Source organism: Hirundo rustica, chromosome 8 (assembly GCF_015227805.2).
Source record: "Hirundo rustica isolate bHirRus1 chromosome 8, bHirRus1.pri.v3, whole genome shotgun sequence".
In the NCBI taxonomy this organism is placed as follows: Eukaryota; Metazoa; Chordata; class Aves; order Passeriformes; family Hirundinidae; genus Hirundo; species Hirundo rustica.
Genome location: NC_053457.1, coordinates 28,340,159 through 28,360,615, shown reverse-complemented (window position 1 = coordinate 28,360,615; position 20,457 = coordinate 28,340,159). Strand labels below are relative to the sequence as shown.

General features: G+C 43.1%; 1 protein-coding gene across 1 annotated transcript in view; it reads left to right on the top strand.

Annotated features, from left to right (window-relative positions):
• The first annotated feature begins 5,046 nt into the window (after window positions 1-5,046).
• ABLIM1 (actin binding LIM protein 1) overlaps window positions 5,047-20,457 on the top strand; it is a 192,130-nt gene continuing 176,719 nt past the window's right edge. The window contains exon 1 of the mRNA XM_040072219.2: window positions 5,047-5,148. Within this exon, the coding sequence (XP_039928153.2) occupies window positions 5,136-5,148 (13 nt within the window). The 5' untranslated portion in view covers window positions 5,047-5,135. The remainder of the gene's footprint in view (window positions 5,149-20,457) is intronic.

The window sequence follows — 20,457 nt, the reverse complement described above, 5'->3', positions numbered from 1 at the left end:
AAGGTCACTTGGTTGGTTGGGCAGGACCTGCCCTTGCTGAAGCCATTGCTGGCCTCCTGAAGTCACCTCCCTGTTCTCCCTGTGCCTTAGCAGAGCTGCTAGGAGCATCTGTTCCCAGGCACAGAGGTGAGGCTGATGGCTCAGTGCTTCCCAGGCTCCTCATTGCTAGCCTTTTTAAAAATAGGAGCAGTTTCCCTTTTTCCAGTCACCAGGGACTTCACTTGATTTCCATGACTTTTTGAATATTATGGAGAGTGGCCTGGCAACAACATCAGCCAATTCCCTCAGGGCCCTGGGATGCATCTCATCACCTCCCACAGCCTTGTGTTCACAGCTCTTATTCACAGTACACACTTCATGCGTGACCTTGGGAGAAGCATGCAAAACCTGCTTAAGTTTCTGACTCTGAGCTCCTTGTTGGCATCTTCCTGGTGAGGTTCACACACAGGGGTGATGCTGAAGTTCTTCAGCAGTAAATGCTGCCCAACATTTGCATGACATTTCCAGAACTGACTCTCAGAAAAGAATTTGTCATTTTGGCCTTTGTGTCCTAAGTTCCCACAGGTACAGCAGTCATTTTGATGGAAGAGCAGTACAGAGTAGGTATTAACAGGCTTATCTGAGGGCTTTTCCTTAGTTTTCCAGGATTGCCAATATTTCTGGCTTATATAAAACCTTTAGTATTTATGTGATAGCATGATTTTATTCATAAGTTCAATATTGTAACTTTGCCGTAAAAGTGCATATTCCACAGAGCAATATGGAGGATGGAATAACATATAGAAGAAAGGAGTTTTTTAAGAAAACCAGCTTAAGAAGAAACAAGGAAGATGACTCCGGAATTTGTCTCACTCAGAGGAACATCCTATCTTTTTGAATTTTTTTTTTTTAATATCTCTTAATATATATGTGTGGGGGGCGAAAAAAAAAACCCACCCTTAAGCAAAGTTTTCTATTAATATTTGGTGTGAGTAATTTGGAGCTCAGTTCTCCTTTGAAACACATAAAAGGGAACCTTTGTCCAAAAAGATTAGTGGGAACTGCCTTGGAAGTTCAGTGTAATCAGTGAAAGGCCATGTATTTATTTGAATACCTTGTCCATTACTGACTAATTGCAAATTCGAGTAAGAGTCTTATATCGATAGAGAACTGTCTTGCTTTCTTGTCATTCATGTCACAGAAAACTATTCTGAGCTTATTAAAATTCTGATTAAATTATCAGGCTTAGTAATGCTCTAGATTTTGTTCTTCCTTTCTAGTATAACTGCTATAGGTCTGATTTCCCTAAAAAAAGAAGCCAGTGGAATCATGGTGGAACATACAGGAAAAATTTGTGGAAAAATCCTAGTTTACATCATTATTCAGACCAATCCTGGCCATCCTTGCCATTTGCCTTGCCCACAGAAGTTGTTGTTGGAACCTACTTGTGTAAGAATTTGTCTGTTCTAAAAAAAATGCCAATTTTTCTCACACGGATTTTCAGGAGGAAAGATCCCACATTGTGCAAAAATGGGTGTATTCTGACAGATGAGTTATCTGCATCAGACAAAGATGCAATGCTTTTACCTGTTTTTTAATCTCTATGTCATTTTCTGCTGATTTTCATGGGAAAAATAGATTTACATGCGACTGATGGGATCTTAATTACTTTTCAAACTATCCTACTTTATATGAGACAGAGTGGTTCAAAAATGACGAAAAGAGAACTTTCTGTTTTATATTCACACAATGGCTAAGTGACAGCAAGGTATGCTGCACAGAGAACACAGTCCAGTATTTGGGATGCTTTTCTTTGAAGATGCAAGTTCTGTGCTTTGCTCTGACATAGATTTTCTCTGTGACCTTGAACAACACACTTAGCTCCTCAAGGACATTGAGACAGGATTTGGAAACACCTATTGTTTGGAAAAATATATTAAAGTTTGGGCATCTCTAAAAAATCATGAGATGCCTGTTTGGATCTCTTGAAGCCTGAGTTGAAGCCTGAGTACCTTAAAAAATGACCTTAATGTATCTTTTTACACTCTGAGTTGGAAGCTTAGTCTGTACAGTCGATAGCAAAATGCAGGAGATAGGATCCTACTTCCCAGCTGACTAATTCAGAAGCCTCAGGTAGATGCCTGAAATAAAACAATGTCAATCACTGCTCCTTAATGGACTTCTAAAGTAGTCAGGAAATGGCTCAATCAAACAGCTCAACAGCTGCTGCTGCTAAAAAAGATCATCTCTGTTGCCTCTAATGGTTCTTCATCCTTCCTGGCTGTGCAGTTCTCCACTTGCCTTCAGTCATGTTCCAGTGTTTGTCTGAGCCTTTGGTTCAGACAGCAAATGTAGGGAATTTGGATACAGAAAGTGAGCAACTCTTTGTTAATTAATGAGCTAAAGTAGTTCCATGAGGATCAAGCCAGTGCTGCAGTGAGGAAGCAGAAGCACATGGGCTCGACTAAGAGAAGAGGGAGAGCATAGGAGAGTGAGCAAGCCTTGGATTGGCTTGTCCATCTTCTCTGACTCAATTTCACCTGTAAAATAATGATAATGGTGTCTCAGTTCTCTGTACCTTCATTTTCCACCCTCTGCAGCTTCCTTCCACACACTGACAGGATCTCAGACTGAAACTACAGGAGCTGATTTAGCTGCCCACATGCAGGTTGCCTGACTGGTACTCATGGCTAATGAAGACATTGCCTCCAGAACTGGTAACTGCCTCCACTGCAGCTTTTCTCCTTTATTTTGATTTTTCTTCTTAAGTGCTAATTACTTCATAACTTATAGGGATGTAGAACTCGTTCTGAATTATACCTTTTACTCTGCCTGAATTGAAATTCTCCATATCCAAATCTGAAAATTCTTGGAGGCAACTTGATGGAGGGGACAGACAGGAAGATAAAACTCCATCAGCCCCCAAGAAACCCAGCTAAAAAGCTCACTTTAATAAATGAGTGCTGTATCTGACCCATTTTAGTATTCTCTGGCCAACATGTCTGTTCAACTTCTCTGCCACAGAGAGTTTACACAGTGAATGGAATAAACTCTTTGTGTTCTACAGAATCCCAAGGTACAAATGCCTTTCCCTTCCTATTTCCTAGCAGTATAAAGAAAGGAAGTTCTTAATTAAAAAGCTAATTTCTGCATGTTCCTGAACCTTCTTTTTAAAGCCATCTATTAAGTACCACAAGGGAGAACCTGTGATAGTGCTAGTCAGAAACTCACTGAGGAAATGTGTAGGAAATGACTTAATTAAAAATACAAAATGCTGTCATGCTACATTGGCTGAGGAAAACCGTGGCTCTTTCGGACAAGAAAGAAAATTTGAGTTGTTTGTAAGTGGAAAATTCTTGTAATTTCAGAAAAGGAGCAGAGAGAAGAACTGTTTTTCAAAGGATGTCAGATCACTAGCTAAGGATAATGCCATAGGAGTTTAGAGAGAGAAGAAAAACTCAAGATTTATTTTATTTTATTCCTGTCGCTGGATTCAGAAACATTTGCAAGGCTGAAGAAAACAGAATGACATAAGGAATATGATTGAATTGAAGTGTAGGGAACACTGGGGTAATCCATGGAAAACAGAGCTGGATGTGACAAAAAGTCTTTGCAGTGAGTGAGCATGAGCACAAATTCAGGCAAACAGATGTGCCAAGTCATTTTTTGTGCCTGAATCCCCTGATGAGGGGGCATGTGAGTGCTGCCTATCCTGCTGCTGTTTCCAAGCTTCCCTACACAAATGCCCTCCCTACTCGGCTGGCACGAGGGGGGAAGGTGAGCACTGCCAGAGGCTGGATCTGACAGAGCAGAGGCACTGCCTGGGCTGCACTTGCAGACAGCAGTGAGAATCCATGATACATCTCTTACTAGCATCCATTCCCGACCTGTGGCCACATGATAATGCAATCTTTACCACCACTCTTAGATAAGATTCTGGTAATTGTGGGGTTTTTGATAGAAAAAATGTGTAGGCTTTTTGCTAGTATGAAGATGTATAGTGCACGGCAGATCAGAGTGGAGGAGTGTGATTCAGTCTCTCCTGTCATTCAGTTTGCATGTTGGCTCCTTGCTGAACATCACAGATTGGGCTGTTTTTTAGTTCATGGTTGCCCATTCTGAATTGATAAAAGCCTGCTCTAATGTTTTAACTGCACTATTCTGATGTGATCTTCTAACCTGTCATTCTTGACAAACTAGATTGTTGATTTGCTTAACTCTTGCCACCATCTAATAATCTGGTGGCGTAGGGGTTTTCTTTTTAGTGTGGCATGGGAATATTTGGGCTGCCAAGGGTAAAGGTGTCCACCAGATACTGATCTTGCTTTTCTGGCGCGTTGCATTTGGTCGCTCGGTACTTTTATTAAGGTGCCAGGAGGAAGCTGAGCGCTCTTTTCTGTGTGTTAACGCCAAGACTGCTTTGCAGACGACACCGCTAGAAAGTCTGCGCTTATATACAATTTACATACAGTTACGCAGGTATCTCTTCGCTGTTCGGTGCGTGAATTTCAAGTCGTGCCACGGACTCCAGCGCCAGGTGTCGAAGGAGCCGAGCTGCTGTCGCACGGCGCTGTCAGTGACTCCGGGAGCAGACACGCCTATCCAGCACTCCAAGGAGCTGGAGCTCTGCCGCGCCGCTCTCCTTGGCGTCCGTGGCTTTAGCCGGCGGCGCGGCTGTCCCCGACTGTCGCCCTCTGCGGCACCGCTCCCCGCGCCCCTCCGTGCGCCCCCGGCCCCGCCGCAGCCCAGCGCCGCTCCCCGCGCAGTCACCGCGCCCGGGAGCGGCTGCGGCCGCGGTGGCTCCGCCGGCGCTGCCCCGCCCCGCGGCCGCTCCGCGCCGGCATACACGCACACCGCACACACACACACACAGACCCCGCACACACACAGACACAGACCCCGCACACACCGCGCAGACAGCCGCGCTCCCTCCCCGCACCGCGGCGGGCAGGGCAGAGCGGGCAGGGCAGGGCAGGGCAGGCAGGGACGGAGCGCGGCGGCGGCGCGGACCCGCCCGGCCCGGCCCGGCCCAGCCCCGGCCGCCGCCCCCCGCATCGGCCGCCGCGGCGCGGAGGGCGCAGGGCGGTGCGGGCCGTGCGCCGCCGCCGCAGCAGCAGCAGCAGCAGTTCCGCGGCTGCCGAGCCCCAGCCTGAGCCATGTCAGCCAGAGGTGGGTTCTCCGCCGCGCCGGGATCGCGTCCCCGCGTCCCCGCGGGCGGCCGGGGCGCGGGCGGCGGAGCCGCGCTGACCTTGCTGCGGTGCCCCGCAGCCGAAGGTGCGCCGGCGATTGCGGGGCAGGGAGAGGACAGGGGGTGACCCCCCCGCCCCCCGCCGGCCGTCGCCTCCCCGGTAGCGTTCTGTAGCTGGGCCGTGCGGGGGGCTCCGGGGCGGGCTGCAGCGGGGCCGGACGCCGCAGAGCATCCTCCGGGGCCGGGCACCCGCCGCACCTGCCGGGGGAGCGGGGGATCCCGTTCCGCCTTCCCCGGCGCCCGGGGGCGGCTGTAGGGGCACGGGGAAGTGCGGCGGCTCGGTACGCGTTAAGTGACGGTGGGGATGTACGGATGGATGCAGAGAAAGGAACATGGTGGTGAGGGTGGGCGTAGGGTCAGAACTCGGCGGGTGCTGCTGCTCAGGGAATGGTAACGGATTGGAACCGGGCGAGTGATGAGCGCAGTGAGGCAGCCCGCTTGTCCTGTCATTGGTAACGCAAGTGCTCCTGGTAGGGTGTGGTGGTGAATCCGATCGTCGGCTCGTACCTCTGATGGACATTTGCATCTGGCTTGAAATTAACGTTTTGAGTTTTACTTCAGATTTGCATTTTTTAAAAAATGATGGCCTGAACTTGAATAGCCTTTGTCTTTTGCATGCGTTTGTGTGTAAACTGGCTGTGTGTTTGCCCGTTCTGGGCTGGAGATGAACTGATCTGCCTCATTGACGGCAGACCTCATCTTGTCCCAAAGTTCTGCTTTCAGTACGGGAAACTGACACAGGTGTGGCACAAAGACTGATGCTTTAAGGTTTTTATTATAGTTAGTACAAATTAAAAGAGTGGAGACTTAAAGTTAAGCATTTTCTGTATGCTGTCATAACAAAGCATCTTGTGAGCATCTCCTGAGGAAAGACAATTATCTGCACAATGACGACAAGTAAAACCACTCCCTGGCTATCTCTGACTTGAAACAAATACTTCATAAAAATTATATATTACAAATTGACAGCCCCCTGAATGTAAGGATGCATCTTATTTGTTCATCCTTTGATCTCTCTGCGTCTTCATGTATTGAATACTGCTCAGCATGGACCAGCTCTTTCATCTGCTTGGATTCCTGTTGACATCCAAAGGAGCTCCATGCACACTGAAGACATTGTGTGACTCCTAAAAGGTTGTCGGCATTTTGTGGCTATGACCATACTCCTAAAGCATCACACCCATTTTAGATATAAATAATAAATGGTGTTAGAGCGGCGTAATTCTTCATGGAACAGTAGATTTCTTGCTTTAGGGAGAAATGGACTATACTGGTCTCCAAAGAATCCATTTCTGGAAGGGCGCTAAGTATATGAGCATCAGTGCTGTGCTAAGGCTGCATTAGTACTTGTGGGGAACACCCAGCAAAGCTTTATAACTTGGAGCAGATTTGTTGTTATTGAAGGGGTACCTGGATTTGAAAAAGTGACGTAAAAACTTCTCAATTTCAGCTTTGCAGATGACTCACGAAAACTGAAACGTACAGAATGGGAAGCCAGGGAACATTTCCACTGGCCGTATTTCCCTTTCCTCTCTCCACTGTCCCTCTTCCCATTCATCTGCACAACACATGATGTTTGATGCCTGCTTAATTCTGCTGGAGAGCTGCCTGGAGAGGGAAAGTGAATTCTTTCTCAGTCCCCCTCATGCCATCTAGATTTTTCAGAGTAATTAATTGGAGAGAGAGAGAGAGAGAGAAAGACTTTAGGGAGGTAGTGAATCAGATTCGTGAAACAGATGAAGATATCAATTTCTATCAACATATCCTTTTAAAGTTTAACAAGTAGATTTATGTAGAAAATATGTGAGTCTGGGCAAATAAATAGATTTATTCAATGCTGACCAAAGGCAGTGTGTAAAGCATTATAGACTACTCTCATTATTAATAATTTTAAATGCTACTGGTGTTAAGTCAATATAGAAACTTACTTTTTACACATTTAAATGATATGACATGTTTAACTCATGAGAATGTAGTACAAGTAAGAAGTGAGTCTTTAAGGAGTTAGGGCTTTGTTCAAAATGCCAGATAGGGACCCTGTGCTTCATGGAGGCAGATTGCCTCATGCATATGCAGCCTTATTAAAACCACAGTATCATTATGGTCTGCAAGCTCAGCGAATATTGATTGTTAATATTTTATGTGGTGCTAGATGTCCAAAGGTGATCATTATTATTCTGAATGCATCAAGCACTTGGAGCTGTCTGCTTGTTGATTATATACCAAGCATAACTAGCATAGCAGAAGGGTTAAACATTCACCCGTGACATTTTTCGTACTAAACTGCAGAGGATATTCAAGGGATAGTAAAAAAGTCACAGTATTATCAGTGTTCAATCTGTGCAGCTCTCTATTCATCTCTTTTGCTCCAGGAGGCAGCATGGTGTAGTGAACTGACTGCAACAGATGACAAAAGAAACTCCTGAAATCCAGCAGTACCTCTCGATTTTTGGACCATTCCTTTTAACCCTCCTGCTCTAGTTCCCTGTTGTTATTTAACCAAAACTACCCATATCACTGAAATTTTGACACATTATAAATCAATACATAAATTATAACCAGTAACACAAACTCATGAATTTTTGCCTTAAATAAAATTCTGGATTAAAGTGTTTTATGCTTCCCTACTTGTACAATGGAAATAATGGTAGCTAAATTTTTCAGAGGGGCTGCTGTGAGGACTAATGTCTCACCTGTGCCTTAAGGTGAATTTTCTGAAACTTTCCTTTTTTTTCCTTCCACTCTTCACAGACCTTGTTGTTGCAGTCCTTCACACCTGTGTCTCCCCTCCTGTTGTTCTGTAAATGGAAGGTCTCTAACATTCTTCCACCGCTGTCCTTGTAGTTATGTTATAACTGTGACCTACTTGTGCATGTTATCTCACACTGCTTGAAAACTGTCAAAACTACTTGTTATCATGAAGGTCTAAGTTAATGGAAAAATGGCTATTTTTAACTATTATAATCTTCAGTTATGCTAGAGCAAACAGGCACAAATGGGAGCGTTTGGTGTGATAAAATACAAAGATCTTTGCTAATTTTTTCCCTAAATGTTGAAAGAATTAGCATGAACTGTATTTAGTCGAGTAGCAACTCGAAGGAAAACAGGAAACAGGAACAGGAAAACGAAGATGTGTGAAATAGGAGGTATATCAAGACTGGTGTGGCATTTTTTTGTGAAAAAGTCACTGAATTTTGACAGAAGCTAGTATTGAAGAAATATTATTGCTGTCCAGTATTATCAAGTTGTAGTGTGCCACCCTGATGCTGCTACTGTGGGTATTGTAGAGAAGACATGTGCAGTTTTTAGCCTGCTCAATAGTCAAAGTAGCAGAGTTGTTTAGCTCAAGAATTTATTTTGTAATACAATCCTTGTCTTTTAAATCTGTATGATTTTTAAAAAAATGTAGATCAAAAACTTCTCATTTCAGGCAAATAAATCACCATGACAGTAGTGAGTGAGAGGCTTTGTCCTAGTTTTACAGGTGAGACAAGTCCTGGACTTATTTTTTTTTTTTTTCTTTTCCCTGAGCCTGAGGGTCAGGTCAGAACAGGGGAATTTCTGCCTTCTGGGCCTCTTCCTCAGGCTCCTCGTTTGTTCTTACACAAGTTGATAATAGAGTTCATACAGCAGATGATAAACTTCAACTCATTATGTTGTGCTCTGGTAGCAATTCTTTCTTCCTGGACATTGCCCATTTCTTGGTTGATCTATCTCACAGTTGAGAACTTTTACATGAAGAAATCATCAATTTTTCTATGAGAAATTCACGTACCAAATCTTGAGCTCTTACCATTGACAGTCCTTATTTTTCTTTTCCAAATCTTCTCATTCTCCTCAGATAGCTGTAGACATGGCTGCTGCTGCTGGCAGCGATGGCTTTGATTGAAGTCTGTGCTGAGTGATTTCAAAACTTGCTGCTGGAAGCTCCTGGTCAATGTTCTATTATGGGCTGTGATTTTCAGGGTAATATGGCTCTTATCTAAAGAAACTCTCCACTTAAGAGGTGGCTGCTGTATCCTTTTCTGAAATCTAGTGCTGTGTTTTTCTACTTGTCGTCAGAGGTATTTCCTTCAGGCGTGTCACGATGTCCCTAATTTGTGAAGTGACAGTTTCATGGCTGTTATCAAACGCTCTCAGGCTGAGTGACTTGGAGAGTGGGGCAGTGTGAGCTGGCTGGACATTTCCTTCATTTTAGACGTTGAAAATTTTAGCATGTTTATGGTAGTTAAATGCTGTCCTTTCAATGCTTCCAGTCCTAGTGATTTTCCCCATTTTCCTTGCTGCAAGGCTCCATAGCCCAGAGGAAGGCGTTCTTGGCAGGGTCTGGGGCTCTGCAGCACTACCTGAGGCAGGCTGTGTGTGCAGTCATGCACACACAGCTGTTTCCCACTCGAATACCTGTGCAGGGCAGGATTTGGAACTGGCTCTGAGAGCTTTTCTCTCCTCAGCTTTTGCCCCGAATTTCTTCTGTACTGATTTCGTACTACTATTTAATCCTGCCTGTACTTACTGTTTATTTCTTCTAAATACATGTAATGATTTATGCTTTTTTTCACTACCCATTTTAGGGTTTGAAGCTCACTTTAATGGCTTAAGTAGCTCAGAATCAGCGCCTGGATCATCAAATCACTGAAAGCAGTACGTGTCTGTACATGAGAACCAGTAGCTGCGCCCAAATCTTTAAGCCTGGTAGAGCTTTTGTTTCAGTGGAAGAGTATTTTACAGAGGTATCTGATTTAAACAGCAGTATCTCTTTTAAGCTGGTCCTTTTTAAGGTTTGATGCCTTTTCCCATCGTTTTTCCCCCTCAACAAAGCTTAGTCTGTGTTGTTTAACCTTTGAGATTAATGAAAATTAGTCCTGAATGCGTGGAAAATGTTGCATAGACTAATGGCAACAACAAGAGGAAACTGGGACAATGAGGTAAAGTCTATTTTAGATGCATGGTTTTGAAAGGAATTGCAAAGAAGGAAAATAATCACCAGCTTATGGAAGGAAAAGCAGCAAAAGAACACCAGAACCTCATGTGTTTCACAGTCTCTGGAAACAATCTTTTGGGGATTTCTATTTTTCATTTAATAGGTTTGAATTGAATATTTCAATTTATTTTTTTAATCTAATCTGTTAGTAATTGAAGATGAAAGCCACACATGGTTAGTTCATGTGACTGGTGTAGTATTTCTTAGTTTTGCAGTGCTGAGGCAGAACCACACTGTGGAAAGCAGACTTTTGCCTGTGAGTTCTGATACCAGCAAGTAGCCTTAATTTTTTTTACCACATACTGTTTAGGCAAAAGTATCTTTATAATTAGGGTTATTCTTCATTAAAACCTAAAGAAAACTCTAAAACATTATATAGCAATAGCAGAGAAAAACTATGAGACATGCATTTTTTTTTAAATGCTCATCCTTTACTATGTCATGTTTTCAGAAAGAAATAAAATTTCAGAAGCTCACACCCCAATAAGAATCCCATATGTTAGTTTGTAAACAAGGTTGGGCCAGACAGGCTTCAACAAGGTACACCAGTGTGATGGGGTTGTTTTACATCCTTTTTCTATTTGCAATCCAGAATTTAATCCAGAATTAGGGCTTTGGTGAATCGTTTTGCTCCATGTAAATGATGAAATGCAGCCACATCCACAGTGCCGTGCCTGCTGTTCACGTGCTCATATTGGAGTTAAAGTGCAGAGCTTTAGTGAGAGCTGCATAGGAGCTGCCTCTGACTACCTGCCCAAATTCTTGTGCGGATTCTGCAGCCTGTGTTGGCTTCTGTGCTGCTGCAGTTTCCTGTGGCCAGCTTGCATATCCTTGGAGTTACTTCTTCATGGATAGAAAAGATCCCATGCCCTGCATGTTTGTTGAAATCTATTCCTCTGCTCCTCTGACTGCCACATTTTGAAGTGGAAGGAGGATCTGGTCTCATGATTATAAAAAAGATTGGTGTGTGAAAAAGTGTGATAAGGCAGAGTGCTTTGTAGCACCAGTATGCCCTCTGCCCCCAGAGAGGAGGCTGCTGGCATTTTCCTGCTGTGCTGGTAGGATTGCAGGGAGAAGTCCACGGGAGAGATGCCTGCTCTGTGCAGCTGTGACTGAGGGCACTCAGAGCACAAGTGTGAAACATTGAGAAGGTGATGTTCCCTCCCCTGTGGTGTATTTGCAGTTTCATCTAAGAGGGTGGTTCAAGAAAATCAGTCCAGGCCAGCCAGCAAATTGTGAGGTTCAGACTCCCAGAAGCCTTTAGACCTGTGCTTAGCTCTCTTTGGATCATGCTGAAGAACTGCAGTATGTGTTACTCTTCGTTGATGAAGCCAACAATGTTTTTTTCTATTTCTTACAGACTTTTTTGCTGGTAACTTATTGCCATGGCACTAAGAAATTATCATTTTGGAGGTCAGTCAGAGGGGTGGTCTTAGAGGGCTCAGAGGGCTCTACAGGAAGGGCATGATAAAATGTTCTGGTTTATGGCTTCCTTACTAATAAATGTTTCATTCTGTTTCTGGAATGGCAAAACAGGTCATGTATTGTCATAGAGATGGACATGTTTTAATAAAAAGTGGGAAGCTGAAGAAGTTTTTGCAACATTTTTTTGGTACTTGTCATTCCCTTTGCTGTAACTGGTACCTCAGTTTAATAAATGGGCTCTCATTTTAGCTATTCCTCCAGTATAAGTCTTATACAAGTGAGGAGTGTGAGATTTCACTCAGTGAAAGGATTCTGCTTTAATTACTGTTATTATAAATCTGATTTTGTTTCTATTACATCAGGCTCGTATGAGGCATCTTTGATCAACAGAGAAGTCAGCAAAACTGCTGTTCAAATTACAGTTTCCTTTTAACTCGTGATGAAAGCTTTCAGTTTATTTTTGGCATTAGAAAGTCTGGGAGACAACCAGGTTATATAAGAGCTGAAACCTAGTTAATGATAAAGGAACATAGCTAAGAGCCTATAATAACAACAAGTCTGAAAAAGATGTTCCAGCCCTAGCTCTTGGAGCTGCTTACAGAACATGTAAAACAGTTCATGCCGAAGTAATGGCTTTCTCTGGTCTCCTGGGATGCCACTTCTCTTAATCAACGTTCGTGGGAGAGCTGACTTCCAGAAAGACTGTGAAAGATGAATGAGTTTCACAGAATTAGGGTGTAACAGAGAGATGAATGTAGGACTTGCTGTGTCACTGAAGATATCAGTAAACACCTTGTTCAGTGGAACAGGAACACTGTTGAACCTGTGGTCAACAGGGTGTGGAAATCAATGGTTTTCTCAGAATAAAAACCAAAAGGAGATAAACTTTATTTTTCTTGACTGAAAGCACAGCTGAGTGAAACTCAGATCTAAGCACCTTTACAATTAAGTTTAGTTGCAAAAAGAATTGTGCTGAGTATTATCCAGGTAGCAATATTTTATGCCTGCTAATGCAAGCCACCACAATGTGAGTATCCTGATTTTCTCTGTCGAGGACGTTCCTTATCCCAGTCGGAAGGGTGTGTGCAGGTGTGGACAGGCTGTGCCAAGGTGTTTGTGAATGCCTCTGTCCCACAGGAGGAGATCTCCAGATGTCTTGAGTGGTTTATAATGAGCAGAGATGTAAAACCTATTAGCTCTCACTGGAAATATGCCCAGTCTTTCTTTCCTAATATGGGTTTCACCTCTTTTCATGAATGTCCTCTGCATATGGATGTAGATGCACAAGACACCATTTGAATGTTTCTATGGCCTTCTGCTGCTACTGTATGAATTTCTCTTTTATTGTCCTCATAGGCCAGTAAAATAATTAAATGATAATCCAATCCATTAAAAACCTGTGGCGTATGTAAATAAGAGCAAAACTTATTGCAAGAAGACTGTATTGTTATATAATAGTGTGGTTATCCAAAACTGTTTATTCTACTTTATGAGCTGGAGATAATCCCAAAATTATTCAGTCCAGACTTTGATCTAAGGAAGAATAATAAAACTTTGATCATTGTTGAATTGGCAGCTGCTATAAAAAGCCTATGTTGTATTTCTCTCTTAGTAACACTAGTTAAATCCAAAATCACTGATAAAAGATTTTGATGATTGCAGCTTAAGGATGCTTTCGGACTTGACCTGAAGTAATCTCTGTCTAAAAATGTCTATAAATACTTTTTTGTTTCCTGTTGCCAGATGTTTTGATGTTTGGGATGAATGACAAAAATGTTTTGTGTACTTAGATGTGAAGTGCACATTTGGAGTCTTACATTTCAAAGAAAAAGGTTCTGGTTAACCAATTCCATTCGTATGTGATTTGATTCATTTGCAACAAAATCCCAGTACCATTGTCTTTATTTGTATCTTTCTGAAAATGCCATTTAAAATTTTTAAATTGCCAATGTCTGTGACGGTATTGTAGTGGCCACAGCGATGCCGTATTTGTTTTCATGCTTGCAACATAGCAGATATTTTTCTCCATGTTTATGAAGGAAACAGCGCTTGTGATGCCCTTGTTTTAGAGCTGCAGCTGGACAGGGGAAAATTTTCTGGCTTTATTATTATAAAACTTATAGGAGGATATAGAAAAACCAAAAAGCCATCTAGCTTTTTTTTTTTTTTTTTTTTTTTTTTTTTTTTTTTTTTTTTTTTTTTTTTTTAATCATAGGTTGGGATTCTGAAATATTTGGAATTATAGGTATCAACAAGGCTTGCAGGCTACTGGACTTTCTTTGGAAGTTTTTGATTTCTACCCCAATAGATTCAATAAGAAAAATGGCTGATAAACTCAAATGGCAGTTGATTTTAGGTTCTTTAACATATTTTTTTTATTTCTGGGTACGGCATGACCTCAGTCCTTAGGTAGTGCAGGGGTTTTTCAGGTCTGTGTGGCAGGGGTGTAGAGAGGTTCATGCAGGGTTTGTGTTACCCTGGTTTTTCTGAGCCTTTTGATTTTCTTAAATGGAGTCAGATCTTTTAGTTACTGTACAATATTAAGAGCAGTTTTCTACCTTTCCCACAGATGTAACATAAACAAATTCTTTGTTTTTCATTCTCTGTCCTTTTTTGCATATTTCTAACCTGAAAACAATTGTAACTGACAATTGGTCTGGCCACTGAGGCTGAGGGGTGGAAACCCCAAAAAGCCAATCTTCTGCTAGACCCAGACATGTATAAAAAGTAAAAAATAAACAAAGGGGTCTCTTCCTTCTCTCGGCTCTCTCAGCTGTGAGCTGGAATCGGAAAGACCTCTGCCTTGCGAGAATCTCTTGTCTGCGTGTGACTGCTTTGCGTGTCTCGGTGACAGGTTTGCCTAAGTGTTTCAAGAGTCAAGTGGCATGAAAGGGCTGTGTCTTGCTCTTCCCTCTGCCAGGCCAGCCTGACACTGTGCATTTGGCTTGTTCTGTACAGCTTGTGGTGGTACAAAGGTTCAGCAGGGCAAGAGCCAGCCTTTCCTTTTGAGTTTCCTGCTGACTGGCTCCCTGCTTGACGCAGGTTCTCTGCAGGTCTAAGGTTTTCTTTAGGAACACCGTTCTTGTGGTTGGGTCGATAAATCCTACTGAGTTAAAAGTGTTCAAAATTTAGGTTTGGGAGACTTTGTGACTTCTTGCAATAGCAATCTTCCCCTCTTTCTCTTGTCCTCTGCTGACAGCGTTTGTGGATACCTGGAGTCCTCATTTTTCCTTTCTGCAAGGCACAGGCCAAGCAGACCAGCGCTGTGAGATGCATTTTATTCTCTGCCCATTGTTGCCACTCCGTATTTATCAAAAGCAAAAAGACTACGTGCCTGAAGGGGGATTAAGAATCCTACCATCTTGCTATTTATGATGCTCAGGAGGTATTTTTAGTAAAGGTTGTTGGTGCTGCTGCCCAAGGCAATGGCTGGGAGAGGGAAGGTCAGGAGCAGCCAGCCAGAGCTAACGGGTCCAGTGGCTGGAAGTGCAGGGAGGGGTGACCCCAGCAGAGATCCCCTTGGTGGCTGTGTGCATGCACGGGGGCATGGACACACACTCTGTGGAGAGAGCTAAAGAAACTGGAATCACCTGTGCAGCCATTTGAAGGAGGGGAGGAGATTAGTTCATGCTCTGCACAATTTTTCTTCCTGAAAGATTAGTGGGGTTACATGAAATGTTTTTTCTGTGATACTCAGCTTCCATAGCTGAACCTTTCCTCCAAATTTACAGATCCAGCGAGATCTGTGTGTTGCTATTAGATTATGACTCAGTTTTCCAAGGAAGCAGGTCAAGATTGAGCCTTCTGCCCTGACTAAATTTGCTTCCTACCCTTTCCTCTGGAGGCTGAGAAGCCATGAGAGCAGTGGGTGAAGGAGATCTCGTGAGCTGTGGAGAGTGGAAGAGCTCACTTGAGAATGATGAGCAAAATAAACATATTTAAAGCAAGAGAGGCAAGAGAGTGTGTGTGGAAATCCTTCTTCAGGCTGGTACAGAAGCAGAGCTGACACAAACAGAATGGCCCTGAATCTAAAAGAAATATTAAAAGAAATGGGAATAGACAACATTTAGAGAGTTACAGAAAGCAGTTGTAAGTGCTCTGGTGTCTTTATTTTTTGGGTTCCCCAAGTAGCCTAGCAGTCTGTCGAGGGGAGTGGGTGCTGGAGCAACTGTCCTTGGAATTGCTGCAAATATTTTTGTGATTTTCTGAAGGGAGTGGAGGGAAGTATTGGAATGTAATAGCCTGGGGAAAATTCTCTTTGCTGCCTAAAACCTCTGGATGCTTCACAGACTAATCTAGAAGCTGGTGCTCTGCCAGATCCTATTTTTAAGCAATTAGGTTTATGAAGTTATGCTTCTCTAGCAGTATCACACAAGTGTAGGGCCTGGAAAGGGAGTGGGGAGCACGTGTCCAAGCTTATGACTTTTGGGGGAAAAAATACAAAGCTAAGTTAGGTGCCATGTTTCCTAGCAAAGGGCTGATCTTTAGTGAGACTCAACAGCTCCAGCCCCGGTGTGTTTCCATCCTCCTGAATGACATGCTTTACGTAAAAGTAGAATCTGCTGCTTTCCTTGAATATACACTTAGGGTTTTTTTCTACTAATGCTTTCATTGTACTGCAAGTTGCTGTTTCAGACAGAAGAATTGGGAGTTTTCCTAGGGCAATGAGGAAACCCCATCAGCTGGGGCATGTAAAGAAACTAGAGAATATGCCAGCAGAAGTCCTGTGTTAACTCGCTGGGAGTGGGTTAATCGCTATTACTTTTGATTTCTGACTTGTCTAAAGGCACCCATACGTGCAGGCAAAACTGATCAAAAGTGCTTCCATGAGTGTAATGGTAGTTTTTCTGTTTACAAAATACATTTCATGTAAATGAAACTGGGGAGACAGAAAAAATAGCAGGAAGAGAAAATAAAGTCCACCGAAATCACTGCTGCTGCCTAAACACCAGTAATGTTATTAACGGTTCCAAATGTAGCAGTTTTAGACAGAATCTGTCTTCATTCATGCTGGCTGGAAAGATCAATTTACTTAGCTTGCTCTCATTTTCTGATTTCCAGCAACAAATGTTGTTTGTCTGAGATTTTTCCAAATTCTAGGATTAAAAAATAATGATTGACACACGAATGGGAGAGCATTGCTGCATTTATAGTTCATATTACTCTGCCTACTCAGAATTTCTACAAAGTGTGGAGTCCTTAATAAAACATAAATTGATGTTTCTTTCCCAGATTGAATTCCAGAAACAGTACTCATCATGGACTGAAATAGTTTTTGGGATCTATTAAGTTTAATTTTCTGACCTACCCTCCTTAATTTCTGTAAGGCAAAATAATCCAGTAGGAAATATTTAATTCATCTTTTCATTCTGCCCAACATTATTTACCACCAGTATTTATGGGTTTTGTAACATTCTATTCTTAAGAGTTGGTCTTGGGACCACAAATGTTTAGTATCAAATTCATTTTCCACAAGGAACTGGAAGTTAAAAGCCTTTCTAAAGTGGTTATATTTTCCTGTCCTGAAAATGTCCAGTAGTACTGTGCTTACACTTGAACATATTCTTCAGTATCAGAGGGTGAGGCAGACACAGCAGTTTGAACTTTCCTGAGTGTTACGAGAAATAATCAGCATGTCTTTTATTTCTGATCTGTTTCTTGCCTGAATGACTGTTTAGAAACTGCAGTGCTTATTTTATGGGCAATATATATTGGCAAAAAGAATATGTTGGAAAAAAGTAATTTTTGGTAGTGGAGCTCCTGGAAGACAAGCTGTATTCTCTTTGGTTGTGTAAATCTGTAATAACTGTGGAAGCCAGCAGAATAATTCCAGATTTGCGCCAGTCTGAGAGAGGAACTGGTCGGATTTTTGGTGTGGTATGAAGCAGAGGAAGATATTGAGCACAGGACTGGTTGTAGGGACAGCTGCCTCGAGGCACACAGGCTTTTTTAGGCAGTTTCACCCTTAGCAGTCTGTACTTGCTGTGGTTTAACCCCAGCCAGCAGCTCATCCCCACTCACTCACTGCCTTCCGAGTGGGATGGGGAGAGAGTCGGAAGAGTGAAAGTGAGAAAACTCGTGGGTTGAGATAAAGACGGTTTAATAGGGAAAGCAAAAGCCACACACACAAGCGAAGCAAATCAAGGAATTACTCAGTGCTTCCCCTGGGCAGGCAGGTGTTCAGCCATCCCCAGGGAAGCAGGGCTCTATCGTGCCCAGTGGTGACTTGGGGAGGCATCCCACCACCGCTCCAAACATCTGCCCCTCCATTCTCCTTCCCGTGGTGTTTTGTACTGAACGTGATGCTGCATGGGCTGGCCTGTCCCTGTGCTGGGCTCAGCTGTCCTGGCTGTGTCTCCCCCCAGGCTGCTCACTGCTGGGGTGGGGTGAGCAGCAGCAAAGGCCTTGACTCCGTGTAGGCGCTGCTCAGCGATAACAAAAACATCTCTCTGTTATCAGCACTGCCTCCCGACCAAATCCAAAGCGTAGTCTCCTTTTAGATACCACAAAGAAATGAACTTTACCCCAGCCAAACCCTGCAGCCTGTTACTACACAGGGTTCTGTGCTAAGGGGCAAACAGTTTTGTTCAGGTGTGTTTAGTCTGAACCCCTGTTTTAGAGACTTCAAAGTAAGGGGGGTTTGCACATCTGTTATATTTATGAGAACAGAAAGCCTCAAGAATATGTAGTTATTACAAAATTCAGCTGATAACGAAGGTAGTTATACTTTGGCATGTGTAAAATAATGTTAATTGCATACAGTGATTCATGAGCTACATGAAGCTGAATAAGCATTCCCCTGTGTGAAAGAATGACAGTGGGCATTGTGATCTTTGGGGATCATTCATCCTGGCAGTTACAGGAATCTAGGTAAAATCTGTATTTCATATAGAATCTGCTTTATCTGATCTAGGACATGATGTCCTAGAGGGAAGGTGTGAAAATTGCTTTCAGCTGTTTCTGGAGTGTTATGACTGATATCAGATGTAGGTTAGTGCAGAGAAGAGGAGTTGTGTAAAACTTGGAAATTGATCCTACTCTTAATGAGTTCCATTTCTGCATATTAATCAAAATATTGCAGTCCCTTCCTCCCTCTCTCCTTTCCTCTCTCCAGGCTAAACACTGCACTGAACTGAGTAGCTCTGATGAATTCTCTTGCCATCCTGGCATATTGGAAAACTGCTAAAACCATGAGGAACTCCCCAGTTGTATAGAGATGCTTTTATCCAGTTGACTAAACCATGGGCAACCCCATTTTTGTGTAGTGCATAGTTCACTTTGTAGTCATGCCTTATCTTCTTCAAAGAACATGGAGTAGCTGAATATAGTTGCTATTTGGGTTTAATACTTCTCTGGAATTGCTCATGTGCCCATAGGGGCATGGAAGTCTTCCTCCTAATGTAGAGCATGGTGGCTTTTTGTCTTGGAGGGCATAAACACTGTCAGCAGGATGAAGAGAGCTGAGACGCTGCTCAGTAGCCAGAAGTAGGGATTTATTGCAGGTTTTCATGACCTTTGCATCTTTTCATTACCTTTTACAAGGTAAATACCTCGAGCTACAAAACAGAGGACAGCACATTGCATTATGTTTTCTGATGCTGAATTCATGATCCCTATTTGATTTCTTCTGTATATGTATTTTTATTTTTTTTCCAGCAGAGATTTGGCAATCGCTATTTTTCAATTTCTTTCACGTTTGGCCATCTGGAGCCGAGCAGAGCTTTAGTCACACAAGTTAGCTGTGTGAAGTGGAGCAATGTAGCATCTAGGGGACAGATTCAGCTCGAAAGTCAGCACAGTGGAATTAGCAAAGTGTCATTACCGTTGCACTGGGTCAATCAGGTGCCTGTTTGCTACGCAGGTTACTGAGACATGCCGTGGTGTTTTCTCAGCACTCAGAGGGCTTGGTGTGAAGATGCCTGGGATGACTGGGTTAAATTGCTGCACACCAGTCAAATAATTTCCAGTTTTGGAAATATTATCCTGGTTAAACCAAATAATAAGTATTTCTCTCTTGGTAATGCTCTGTAGGGCACTTGGGACCTGCAAATGGCCCAGTGCTTGTGCTGACCGAACCTATACTTTCAGGCTGCATTTAGGGTGCATGTTATTCCCTAGATAACTCCCCAAGCGCTGCGTTCCTTTAGCTCTCTGCCCCAGCTTTTCCAGGAGGGATGGCTCCAAAATCAGAAGTTAGTGAGTATAGTGGTATTAGGTGGTTGATTGATTCACTGTTGGCTTGTGAGTTGATTTTGCCTCCTGGGTACAGGGGATGGCATTAGACACAGTGGAGAAGTTTCCTTGTGTAACAGTATCTTTTTTCCTTGAAAATGAGGCTGTCAGCACACTTCTGGACAAAAGTGTGTATTCCACAACATAATTATTGGTGAGATTTCCTCTTTCCATGACTGTGATGTCCAGATTTTCTCTGGGTTACATGACCAGCCCATAAGTGCTTTTTGTACCTCCTGCAACAAGGCAGCGAGGGGCTTGTGTCTGCAATCTGCTGGCTCTAGAGGATCTTGTGCACTTCTCCACCTTGAGCTGGGCTGAACCATTTGAGCTCGGTGCTGTGTTTCAGTTGTATCTCCATGTAAGGCAGACCATTACTGTCACAGTGCTTTACCTCTACCAGGTTGTCCCCACGAGTGTTTTGATAGAACCAGACAGAGGCCGGCGGGGTTTCTTGGAGACAGAGTCTGATCAGGAGACTGGGCATAGTGCCATTTACAGGAGTGTGAGCTCCATTCCTGTTGCTGAAGTCCAGGTATGCAGGAATCAAATCCTTCTGTTGCTGCTGTCTGCACATCACAATCACAGGGGT